At 48.2% G+C, this 12,775-nt stretch overlaps 4 protein-coding genes across 4 annotated transcripts; 1 reads left to right on the top strand and 3 right to left on the bottom strand.

Annotated features, from left to right (window-relative positions):
• Positions 1-545: 545 nt before the first annotated feature.
• On the bottom strand, positions 546-3,762 carry BDV37DRAFT_293060 (uncharacterized protein; the record flags this gene model as incomplete). The annotated part of the gene is made up of 6 exons (XM_032089313.1): positions 546-649; positions 683-1,353; positions 1,410-1,881; positions 1,927-2,582; positions 2,636-3,203; positions 3,738-3,762. 6 exons carry the CDS (start codon positions 3,760-3,762, stop codon positions 546-548), a joined length of 2,496 nt encoding a protein of 831 aa, XP_031942927.1.
• A 638-nt stretch (positions 3,763-4,400) lies between these two features.
• BDV37DRAFT_244877 (putative MFS multidrug transporter) lies at positions 4,401-6,597 on the bottom strand. The gene is made up of 6 exons (XM_032081601.1): positions 6,319-6,597; positions 6,009-6,254; positions 5,642-5,926; positions 5,082-5,579; positions 4,841-5,014; positions 4,401-4,783 (listed from the first exon to the last, which is right to left on the bottom strand). The coding sequence occupies exons 1-6, from the start codon at positions 6,413-6,415 to the stop codon at positions 4,689-4,691; spliced, it is 1,395 nt and encodes a 464-aa protein (XP_031942926.1). The 5' UTR covers positions 6,416-6,597; the 3' UTR covers positions 4,401-4,688.
• Positions 6,598-8,657: 2,060 nt separating this feature from the next.
• BDV37DRAFT_244873 (NmrA/HSCARG family protein) lies at positions 8,658-10,449 on the top strand. The gene is made up of 6 exons (XM_032081600.1): positions 8,658-9,165; positions 9,260-9,413; positions 9,463-9,510; positions 9,579-9,671; positions 9,727-10,197; positions 10,245-10,449. Exons 1-5 carry the CDS (start codon positions 8,812-8,814, stop codon positions 10,074-10,076), a joined length of 999 nt encoding a protein of 332 aa, XP_031942925.1. The 5' UTR covers positions 8,658-8,811; the 3' UTR covers positions 10,077-10,197; positions 10,245-10,449.
• Positions 10,450-10,841: 392 nt separating this feature from the next.
• BDV37DRAFT_281737 (uncharacterized protein) lies at positions 10,842-12,713 on the bottom strand (the record flags this gene model as incomplete). Its single annotated transcript, XM_032086885.1, has 3 exons — positions 10,842-11,592; positions 11,664-12,153; positions 12,236-12,713. 3 exons carry the CDS (start codon positions 12,711-12,713, stop codon positions 10,842-10,844), a joined length of 1,719 nt encoding a protein of 572 aa, XP_031942924.1.
• Between the last annotated feature and the right edge of the window lie 62 nt (positions 12,714-12,775).

Genomic DNA, 12,775 nt, shown 5'->3' with positions numbered 1-12,775 from the left:
GAGCCATGTAATCCATGGTATATGTTCAAACAAACTCAAGCCTGCGAAGCTTTTTCCTTCCATTTAATTGAGATGTTTTGAGACCTCAACATGAGGCTGAGTTGATTATTTTTATTGGTTATACATAATTCAGACAGGCGTTATCACTGGGGGTAGTGTAGTTCTCTCTAGAATACAATATTTCTGTCGTTGGTATGTGGACTTAATTTCTTTTGGTAACCGGAAGTCAGATATATAAATTGTCCCTGCTGTAACTCTATAAAAGTTTAGATCCGCCAACACAAGCATCCTCAAAACATATTATTTTACCAGGGATTATTTCCTCTCAGCCTTCTCATCTAACCCAATTATAGAGCTCGTAGTTAGTATTCAACCTTGGTCGATTGCCGCCATAGGTACCTAATTCTGTTTCCACTACGCGTCAAGATACATAGCCACTGGACAAAAACTTTATTGGGAATCTGGTATACAGCCTAAAATTACATAGATACTCATAACAATAATCCTCCTCCCAAGGAAAAGTATACATGGCCTCACCAGATGACTCAAAGATACAAACGAGACGGGTTCGGGGTCTCGACCTCCTGCGACGTGAAAGTGCAGTGGTATCTGGTCTCCAATGATTCCGGACCAGCTCCATGGTACGCCGCTAAACAATCTCTGTCCAGCTCATCGGACATACCTCGCGGTACCTCTCCCCACATCACCGGCTTCAGAGCGGCATCGCGATCACCCGGCGGGGGATGACAGGCGGCGCTGATAGCGGCGCTACAATGCGTCGCTAGTGGCATGCGGGATTTGAGCCGTCGGGAACTCACCCCAAGAAGAGCTAATAGAGCAACAGAAGAGACGAGGAGGACAATGAAAATTGCGATGGGCGAATAGCCGCAGCCGCGAAAGGACGTTGGGGATAGTTGGTCGTGTACGTCGTATACTTGGATGTGGACGAAGAAGATGCTCTGGGACAGGAGCCAGTGCATTACGGCGGAGAAGAAAATGAGAGGGGCGCTGTAGCGATAGGGCAAACTGAGGTAGTATGTTGAGCGCTGCTCGCCTCGGGGCCAGGAGACCCGTAAAGGTTTGCGCTGGGTGGCGTAATCGTCGTACTCGGCAGCGATCCGCATGCAGGTCATGAGGCCGTTGCAGAGAAAATAGAGGATGGAGAGCACAATCTGTGGCGTGTTGCTCAGCAGCACTAGTGAGATTATGGTGGACGAGATGCTAGTGCTTGGGATCATAGTCTGGCCGGTGGCCTTTCCAAATCCGAGGGCCCATGCTTCTGGGATGGAACCATTAGCAGTGCCTAGAGCGAGCCAGAGGAGGAAAATAGAGGTTGCTAAGCAGCAAGTAAAACTAGGTTCAGATATGGTTAGAGAACAAGCTGAGATGGCTGGAAGCCAGAGACTCACAAACTGAGAGTAGCTGTCCAACGCTTGACACTGGCAGCTTGATACCATCGCTTCCTCTCTGGGAGCCTCTTGGGGTAATCCGCAGGAGGATCTGCTTCGGAAGAAGTCTCTACCAAGGGAATGTCTGCCGTACTGCCCTTAGACCGCTCTAGATAGTATCCCTTGAACCGATTAGGGTTTGACCAGATCGTCACTGTAGTCCATGATTCTTGACCACGAGATACGTCTGCCCGCGACAGGAGACATTTTCCTTCTGTAGTTGGGTCTGGTGTCGTCAAAAACGAGGCGAGGGCGTCGCCGACAGTCAAAAGAATATTCTTCCTACCCGTCCGGGCTGTGAGATACATGCAGACTACCTTGATCACGTTAGATACAATTACCGCTATGGCGATAGGTGGGCTAAAAAATAATTGGCAACGTTGGTCTTTGTCTTTGGTCATGCAGCGGGAAAGCGAAACCCGTGTGGCACGATCTACACTGTCGTTAGACACAGAGGGTGGATAGACTGGGTCCTGACCCAGCTCAAACGCGAGGTTTGCTGCCCAAGAGCTATTCGCCCAGTGTGTAGGGGTCTTCAGATATGTACTCAGCGCCTGTCGGTCAGGGTTGTAGGTGGCCAGATAAACGTGAAGCGTGTCCAGGTCGTGCTCTAAGATATCATTTTTGTATCCATCATAGTCATATAGATAGTCCATATCATGGAGGGTGAAGGAGGTGCGTTTCCCAGGAAGCGTATCCGGTGCGGTGAAGTTCCAAGGAAGGTACGTCCAATGCAGACCATGCACCGTCACGCTACTATCGTTTATCGCTTGCGCATCCGTGGCTCCCAGCTCATCATATATCGTTATATCTAAGGATACTGAGTAACCGATCACGCCGTGAAGACTGCCTGTGTTATGAAAGTGGTTCCGGTCGGTAGTGAAGATGAGGGTTCCAAGTTGAGTATTGAATTCCACGTTATACCTGTTTATACATTCCTTGACGCTCATGGTTTGAAAGGTGCCGTTGGAGATCTCAGCTTGAAGATCAACGGGACTGGTGCCCACCTGACGGATGAAGCTGTTTGTGTCATCCTTTCCTTCAACCAATGGCTCACTGGACGTCAAATCCTCGGGGACCAAAACCGTAGCGTATTCAAGCATGGAGATGGAGGAGAAAACCACCGAGTTATATCTACGCGATTAGTTATTGATGCCACGCCCTCATGCAGGGGTCTTTCTGCTCACATCATGTGGATGGGGGTTGAGCTTAGCAGCAGAAGCGTCCACAGTATCTTTCTCCTCGTGTCCATCACAGCGAAATTTCGCACGCTAAAGGTGCCAATATCGAGCCATTTGCGTTGCTTGTGGGCCTGATCGACGTCCGAACGCGACGGGGCGCCTAAGCACTGCATGACATAGTTGCTGGCCGCCAGGAGCAGGGTGCTGAGAAGGTTGATGAGCAAATGCAATCCCGTCGCCCAGTGACTTGAAACCGAACAGTCCCCATCGTACAACGCGATTGACTGGAATCGTCTCTTGTTTGACGGTTTAGAGTAGCTGATCCCCGTTGCCACAATCGCCATAACGAAGTTTAGGGCAAGCACTATGCCTGCTCCCCAGGTACAAAGCAATGCGCCCTTGATCCATTCTTCGCCCTCCTGATAATCGCGACGCGGTGCACCCGGTAAGGTAAGAGAGGTTGTTGATACGGCAGTTATCAAACTACTAGTCCCTCCGTCTTTAACCTCCCTCTCAGATACACTCCGAGATAGACTGGAGAACCTCGGTTGAGGTCGCCATGACGAGGGAAGGGCTGTCCAGGGTTGCGCTGCATCTTTGTTAATATCTTCCGCCATTAACTCAGAACTCCCCGTTTTTGACAGGAAGGAGAAGAAGTAGCTAGGAAAACCGACTCTGGCGTGTTGGACCTCTACTCTCCTGCGTCAACCACCTCGCACCCGGTTAACGGGTCAAACTGGTCATGAAGGACCTGAAGAACGTTGTCAAAGTGAAAAAAAGTCCCCGAGGCTGAGCTTGAAGTGGGCTAGGATTTTGATCCACATACTTCTTGTCTCCTTGAGTGTCTAGCTTAATCCTGTCGCTTTTTGGCCCCCAAAGGTTTCCACATTACTTCCGAATGAGAGATTGAGGATTTATGTCACCAAAGTCGACAATATGTTAAACACAAGGAAAGATGCATGTTATTATCCTGTAGCTTTCCGTCAAAAACACATTACCCTTGTGTGCGTATATCTACGTCTTATCACCGTTGTTTGCAAGAGGTAGTGGGGATTGTGCCAAGAGACTGGACTGAGAGCGATGATCTTCGGAGGGATAGGGGTGTTACATAGCTCCAGAGAAAACCCTGCCATGTTACGTTATTTTTTCCTAGTCCCTGACAGCTATTTTTCCCTAATACGTCCCTTAAAAATAGAAACTTGCTGGGGCACCTAGACCCTTTCTATATGACGATCTACCACAGGCGGCTTTGGTTGAAGTCGAATCCCTTTGATATACAGAGTACAGTACATTGTAATTTCACATACGCAATTCAAGACTCTAGCTTCACTTCATAAAGATTTGGACCGGATCAGAACAGCTATAAGTATAGTTAGAGTCTGAGCTAGCTCGAGCCGTTAGTATATGACCAAGACGGTCGACCTCCAACTGGCCCAGACCCACTCTAAGGCAGTCGCACTGAGTCCCGAGGTAGTTGGAGCTTGTGCCTGATATACGAGTATAAATACCCGAGCTGAGCTTGGTCAGATATCGCCTCGCATTCTAGGCACGACAGTCGTGCAGCCAGGACCTGGCCAACTTAGGATCAGAAAGTACCTCGTGCTACAACTATCTGCAATAGAATAAGTTCCGGAAGTACAATTTAAGATACTTAGACCGTCGAGATGAAGAGGACGTAATCTGAGCGCAGAAGGATAACATTACCTCCCAGGATTTTGTGATTTCAAAAAAAAAAAAAAAAAAAAAAAAAAAAAGCTTGCCTATATAATACCGGCGGAGCTGGAGAACACCTATCTCAGGAAGAAAATCATAACCGCCAAAAAGACCGAGAAAAAACAGACAGGAAAATAAAGAGACAATGTTTCAGTGAACCGCTTGCTCATAGATCATCACCGTCGTCATTACAATTCCGAAGCCCTGAGAAACCCAAACAGTAGTTAAGAAGTCACTTTTTTTTCCCCCAGAAATCGTCTTCTCATCAGTTTCTATCGCATCATTATATGCGTCTATTAGCGCACCTGTGGTATTTCGTTCAGATGCTATGGTACTTTTTCATCAATTAATTACGATCGTCAGGTTGACCTTGGCTACTAGCCCGGGTCTTGGACTTGAGGTTCCAGAGAGCGTTCACGGTGGACAGGGCGCACAGAACCGCTGTGCAGATGTTAGTCTCAACCCGGCAAGGTAAAAAGGGGGACAATAATAACGAACCGATAACGCAATTCATTTCATAGTAGCCGATTTGTTCGGTGAGATATCCGGACAAGATAGGGCCGATGAATGCTCCCGCAGTCCAGCTCATGCTCGAAACAGATAGCGCTCGCGAGTACCCGCCATTCGGGCCAAAGATGCCGGGATGTCTGGCTTCAATTTCGTCGACCGTGACTGATGCAAGGGAGGCATAGAGTTAGCGAACACGAAACAGGTCCAATCGGATTCGACGCAGCATTACCTGTAGCTTCAATAGTTCCTGCACCATTGAGTAAACACGAGAAAGTGCCCACTGCAGTCACGCAGACGGCGTAGACGATTTGTCCGGTCTTGCCACCGTTCACGCCAGGGAATCGATCGTCGCCGGGCATGCCCAGCACCCACATTATGGGCGTCAGGATGGCGAAGCCTGCGGCGGTTGGATACCGTGTGCCATAGCGATCCTTCAACCAGCCACAGAGCGGGCTCATAATGATTCCGGGACCTTGAAGAGCGGCGAACAGTAACCCTGACTCCATACTACCCCAGTCGAATGCGTCCCGAACATGAAGAGGGATGGTGGTATCAAAGCTGGAGATTAAGATAGCGAAGACAAGATAACTCATAGCACCGCAGACGAATTGCCGGTGTCGGAAGAGATATGTGTAAAAGTGCCACCCCTTCTTTTCCTCAACAAGGCTGATATTGTCCGGGAGAAGGGGATCATTCTCGGGATCCTCATCGTCGCCACGCGGCGTACCTGTTGGTGTTCCAGGTTAGAAACCGGATATCTACTCGGTCGAATCGCGCGCAGACACTCACCTGGTTGGGACCTCGGTCGCTCGATCATCAACGCGCGGAGCACAATATCCACCACGATTATGGCAAAGGCACTGGACCATGCCAGCCAGTATCCGCCCATTTCGAACAGGATGCCAGCCGCCATGGGTCCTCCGGAGGTTCCCACAGCCACGACAAGGGAGATCATCCCGTAAGTCTTGCCCAGATGTTCCTGTTTAACATTGTCCGCGATCGTCGCGTATCCTACTGTCCAGATGAACGCACTCGCAATTGCTTGTATGAAACGACCGAAGAACAAGGTGAAAGCTATTATTGCAACCGTCAGACATAACTTTGCAACCAGACGAAAAGAGCGCTTGAATGTTTGCACCACAGGAACCGCACATACTTGAAGTCGCCATGGCCAAAATAACCGTAGAGAATAATGCCGCGGCCAATGAGCCGAGCAGCAAGATCTTCTTCGAAGACATCTTATCCGCATAGTGGCCGATGAAAGGGCTACAGACGAGTGATGCGACCGCACTCAACGCTAGCAGTGCAAAACTCATGCGCTGGGTCAGGGACACATCGAGACCGAGACGGTTTTCTAGGATGTAAGGGAGGATCGGTACAATGAAGGTATACAGGAAGACATCTGGTGGAATTGGTTTGTTAGCAAGATCTTAGTTCTGTCAACGCGCGACCAATGCGATCGGTACCAGTGAACAGCGCCATTGCCATGGCACTGACAATGAAGAACGGCGAAGACCGCCATTTGTGGCCCCATACAGACCCTCGCGAGGTGGTGAACTGCATGGTGTAATCTCGACTATACAAGAAGCCGTAGAGCACTACCCGGGAGCAAACCGTTGGCGAAGGAAGGGAAAGAAAAAGGCCATCATGGATGCGGAGAACATAAATTCTTTTATCGCATCGGTGGAGAGCACCAATCGTAGCAGCAAGTAATCAATTCTCATTAGTCAACTCCGAGACCCACCATGCTCTGATACCCTATGAGTAATACAGAATACTCCTCCGTACTAGTAGAGAGATCACTTTCAGCCGAGGCCAGCGGGCTGTAAACATGGCCGATCCTGAATATCATGGTGATGCACTTTGTTCAGCCATGTGTGGTGTGTGCAGGTCACTTGCAGTCCAGGTCAAGAGAGCTGAGTGGATCAACAATACTCCCAAAGCATGTTCCCTGTGGCATTGGCCCAATACGGATGGAAAAGAAGTCAGGCTGGGCTGTGACTGGATGCTTGACTCGGCGGGTCGTCCGGATCGACAGCATTTTTGGGGCCCACTCCGTCAATTCAAGGCTTATGAACTTTCCCCTTACAGTGATATCCCGGCTGGTCGAACAGATTCCTCTCAATCAAAGCTTCCTCTAGAGACGAGGACCTGTTAAGGCAAAACCTATTTACTACAGAGTAATTCCTGGCGACAACATGCGACGATAAGGTACGTGAGATACGGATAGGTGGTTCCAGAAAATCTCGAGGTTGTATCATCACCTAGGGCTTGAAACGTCACAATGCAGGCACGGGACACTGATCCCTCGCAGAGGTCTTACATCCACATTCCGTCGCACCTGAGGGATTAATTTTACTCTGCATGGAAATCAGGTTAATTGATACCACACTTTCTTTTGCCCAGGCTTATCCCTTCTCTTTTTCTCATCATCTTTTCTCATTTCAGGTTGACACAGACCCCAAGATTCTACCCCGCAAGGGGCTGAGAAGTTGCATTACCAAGGACAAGACTAACTGATACCCCGTGCACCCCGCTCATGCACATCTGCATCCTCTTCTGAATTGGCCTATATAGACAGTCTATATCATCATGCTTACCAGACTCGATAAAATCTTGATTGTGGTGGCGTTCTATAGCCGGTGGAATGAACGACAATGTGGTCAACTTAAAGGTTCAGGCGCCCCCTGCCCTATTTTACCACATCTGCTTGAGAATTGATGTCGACATTCTTTCAGGTAATCGAATGAATGCTTATACAACTATGCCGAGGACGCCCACAGGAAAATTAGCAGACGGTTATTTGTTTTGGGATACAGACAAGAAATGTGCATATTGAAATAGCCCAGCAGAACGAATATAGTGCCCAATTGCATTGCCAAACCAAAGAGTAGTCGCGTTCAATAACACCTTGAACTACGAGGTATGGCGTCGTCCCCAAGAATGTCACCAGACCAGTCACGCCATTACCCTAGGCTTATCACTATTGAGATTACTAGTCATGTCGATCACTCCATTCCGGAGAACCCGAGGTGGACCCTCAAATAAGCAGCAAATCGAGAGATAGAGAATATGTATAATTCATGGATTGCTTTTTGGGTGATCCTATTCATCAAACAGTCGATTGGATCATTTTGAAGATGTATGTTTATATGAAGTCTCCATGCGAAAGATCAACGTTCAATTCCTCAGAGGAGGGTAACTTGCGTTGAGAGTTGTAATAGTCGGGTTGCATAACCGTTCAGTACCAGCCAGAAGCTAAGGGAAGCTAAGGTAAAGATACTCAAACTCCCAGAGTCTATTTGCCTGGTAAGGTACAAGAATTATATCTGATCGATGATAATCTGGGATGCTCCCGCAAACAATACGCTTTTCTTAAAACATTTTGTGCCATACCGTTCCAGAATTAAGTATTATAACTAAATTGCAACGGGTTTAATATGGGGAAACAACGAGAAGATGTATTACTTCACAAGTCCTGTACTTTTGTTATCGTCCACATTTCCGTAGTTGCGAAGAACCCAGATCTGATAATCCGCTGTGCTCACACTATCTTTGTTTTGTAGAAAGTTAAACCCGCAACAACGTACAAGTAACTAACTGGAATTTGTATAGTGCAAATAACTCAGTATAACATTGTATTGCGTGGGCTAGACACTTAGCTAGTGATCGAAGAGTTTCATAGCCGGGAAAAGAATCTCCCCCGATTTGGTGGGGCCATTTGCGTATCAACGGAAATACGGCAAAGGGGACAACCTAAACCATGCATTACCCCAGAATCTAGTACATGGGGCTATATAAAGGTGCATAGCCTCGCAGAGACCTTCGTAGGCCCAGACCATCTATAGCAGCTGTGCACTTTTGCAGACTCGCCATTTGAAAGACCGTATTCGCCATTGTATTACGCGTCTTCACAGCAAAACCATCTTGCACACAGCCCCACGTTAAAACAAACCAACATGACCGACCAAGAAACCAAGTATATCGCTGTCCTCGGCGCAACAGGGAACCAAGGGGGTGGTGTTGTACGTGCACTTCTCGTAAAGACCGAGCCATGTTTCCATGTTCGTGCCATCACTCGCGACGTTTCTTCCCCGGCGGCACAGAGGCTACAGGCGAAGTACAAAGACAGTGGTAGGCTCGAGCTGGTCGCTGCTGATGTTTACGACAAAGAATCTCTCATCGAAGCGTTCAAAAATGCCTATGGGGTGTTTGCTCAGACGAATAACCGAATCCCCGGGAAGAAGATCGAAACCGAGCAGGATATGGATCATGAACTGGTCGCTGGGAGGAATATTATCGATGCGGCGAAGGTAGGTTAAATACCCGTATATCTATGCCAAAATCCTAGCACGATGAATGGTAGACAGAAGAACGCGAAGCTAAGGTGTGTCATGAATGTATAAGGCTTGCAATGTGCAGCACTTCGTAATGAGCAGTTTGCCCAATATAACGAACGCGAGTAAAGGCCGCTTCACTAAGGTCTTCCATTTCGACAACAAGCATAAGATTGAGCAGTGGGCCCGGGATGAGCTGCCCGCCGTGACGGCTTTACATCCTGGTAAGTTCGTGAATATACAAATATGTGATGTAGATGCTTATTATATTAGGTCTGTTCTATACAAACATGCAATGGTCCCAGTATTGCCAGCGTCAAGGTCAGCCTCAAAGCAAGAGTCTTCCTATACACAAGATGGAAATGAAACTAACGGACAAATTACTATAGACGATGGGATAGTTCGATTTTGCGCCCCAATAGACGGGAACAAACTTGCTGATTGGGTTGATCCGACTTACGATATCGGTGTATATGCTGCAGGTGGGACGGTCTCATCGCTCACGAAGGACAACAACCATGGCTAATACAATTACAGAGATATTCTGCCTAGGACCCGAGAAAACAGCATCAAAAACGTATCCCGTTGTTGGCCCAAAACTTTCATTTGCTGACTTTCCGAGAGTGTTTAGAGAGATCACTTCACAGGAAGCTATCTTCGATCCAATAACACTAGATGAATGGGGCGCCACTGTGGCGGCAACTGCTGGCAAAGGATATGAAGAAGATATAAGACAGATGATGGAATGGATTTCTGTGGCTCCAGATGACAAGATCTGTTATGGAACAATGGATCGGAGTGAGGATAGATCGTATGAAGACCTTGGCGTTAAGGCCAGTACTTTGGCGGATTGGATGGGCAGAGCTGCATGGCAAGGGCCACAGTAACTCATCAACTACCTTGCATGACGCGGAATTCTTTCATTGCTATCGAGAGGAACTTGGCATAACGGAGGTGGATGCATATGCAGCTTCTCCCTGCCTCACCAAAACTAAACAAAAGCATAAGGTATGATTAAACCAAACCAATCCAGAACACACCTGACAGCCTTGCAGAGTAGATGAATATTTAAGTAGCCATAATTGGTATTTATGCTAAAAGGTGTTTGCTGGCACAAGGTCGACTGAAAGCCCAACTTGGACCAGTAGACACAGCAGCGGAGGGCTGAGCTCGCATGAGAGCTGCATAGAGTAATATCACAGAAAAGCCCATTTGCATGACATGTGCATGATGTAGGTAATAATCTCAGATTCTGCATTCGGCCCTTAAAGTGTGCGACGAAGATGCAACCAGCGCAACTTTTCGCACCACCCTCGTCCACCAAATTAAGTATGTGGATGGTGTGGATAGTAGCGACAAAGTGTACAGTACCCTCTCCGAGTACAGAACTGATCAGGGTCTGTAATGATCACTTATTCCTCCCCAATGAAATAAATCTGTTTAGATCTTCGTCCGTCCCCGTGTGGCATTTTTCTCCCGATGCTTATACCCGGGATTATTACCTGAGTAGGCTGGTTAGATGGTATAACCATGTCGTCTCACGGGAGCGCTTGTTTGTGACGAAGGAATGCCACGTCTCTGACAATGCCATAGCGAGGAACTTTTGGTTTATGCGGATGCAGCGATCGTAGTGATAATTGCAGGAGAGCTCTTCATCCAAGCCGGACGATTTCGTCCCAAAGCCTACAGAGTCCGTCCAAGCAGGCGACATCCACCCAGGCAAAGGAATGGAGTACTTCAACAGCGTGAGCCAGCTGATATATCTGCAAGTCTAACCGGACTTTGTCGGTCAGTTGGACTAGGGTTTGGCGTTGAATCATCCCCTCTGCCGCAATAGCAGCCACCGTGGCACACCATAGAAGCAGCGTACTAGACATATTCTGGCTAACATGATGAAGTTTCTCAGTGAGCTGCGGGACAATCATGGCTTGGGGTGCAGAAGACTTCGGAACGGGAAATGTGACATGGAGCGCGTATAGTAGGGCAGAGAGCCTGCAAGCATGATATAGCTCAAGAGACAGAGAGTCATCACCAGGACCATTCGGTTGTTCGATAACGCAGTCGGGCGAGTCATGCTCGTTCGGTAGGCTAAACAAATCGTGATGCACTTGATTCCGAACGTCTGCAATGAGATCGAGGGTTGAAGTCGCCAGGTCGTGATTGGAAAATAATCGAATTATATTCGAATATTCACCTAAGTGAACGAATACATACGCGATCTTTTCTTTCACGGGTGGCGCAAGCGATAAAAGCTCTTGGAATCCCGATCCAGGAAGAGACGCCCGTTCTGGTGAGATACGAAAGGCATGTAACGGTGAAGGCAGGTTGTACATATTCCCCTGTACGTCTATCAAGGGATATTGAGGCTTGGTCAAGGAGTGGGCGGAGAACATTAGGTCTGCGCTGCAAGATTCAAGATCAGCTATTTGTAAGGAACATAGTTTGGAACGAGCCGAGGTAAACAGTAAACCTACATTGACAGCAGCCAGCCTAGTCCAAATAGCCTGATGGAGTGGATCCCTCCAAGACGTTTTAGGAGGGTCTGGATGAATGTCCAGTGCATATCATGGTATTCTCTGCTACCGTAAAAAGACAGAGACTGTAAGTTCACAAAAGGAGTCGTAAACGGACTCGCGTCTCGCGCTACCTTTCCTTTAACGAGATTATTAACAGCAAGGTATAGAACAGACATGATCACGCTGTCACGCCATGTCTCATCTGTGTAGTCTGCCACATGGCTGTGCAGCGTGTTCAAGACAAGGCCCTTGTAGTACAGTTGCTCTTTGGTCTCTAACGCCGGATCAGGGGCACCGTAGCTAATCCGTAATACATCTCTGTGATAGGACGCGGACCACAAGGTGCTATAAATTAAGAGCTTATTTTGAGACGATTGCTGGATCCAAGCCTGATAACAACTCCCGGCATAGTTCGATTGCCGAAATGCCGGCCAGATGGAGGTCAAAGCTACGTGTAGGTCAGTCAGCAGGAATAATTGCAGGTGGCCAGTGCAATAGCACAGAGTAATAAAGACCTCCAAGCCACTAACCGAAATGCACTAGGCTGTCGACTTGCGGTCCCCAGCTCGCATCTAGTGGGGAGAATGGGTCCATCCTTCCACTCACAGCTGACAAGGCCGAGGGAGTCTCTTTAGTCTTCTGGTTGCCATTGGTCCTCAAATTGTCGAGGGACAGCGGCCTACTGCAGGTCCCACAAACTGTAGCTCCATCGTTAGTGACGAGGAACGTTGGACTACTGTGGATCGTTTGAGTTTGGTCGGAGCCAGAGCCCTGGGATTTTCTACGACAGAGGCAAAGCTGCTTGAATGCATGTTGATGATCTCCCTGTCCCTTTCTCTGGTCAATCAACCTTTCCCTCCTGGCAGCTTCCTCACGGCGATAGTTTGTTTGCTTTTCGGAGATACCTCGTTTTATTAGAGCTGACTTAATCTTTCGCGAATGTGCGTTGGAACCGCTAGCCAACGTAGGGCCATTGACGAAGACGAATTCTTGTGGTTTGTTGCCCATATTCGACACTACTCCTGAGACCCACTAGCCCCCAGGTGCTGACCTTCGGCGTGTGTATACCA

The sequence above is a fragment of the Aspergillus pseudonomiae genome, assembly GCF_009193645.1.
Source record: "Aspergillus pseudonomiae strain CBS 119388 unplaced genomic scaffold BDV37scaffold_22, whole genome shotgun sequence".
Lineage (NCBI taxonomy): Eukaryota > Fungi > Ascomycota > Eurotiomycetes > Eurotiales > Aspergillaceae > Aspergillus > Aspergillus pseudonomiae.
The sequence above is the reverse complement of the archived record's forward strand: the minus strand, read 5'-3'. Positions and strand labels throughout refer to the sequence as shown.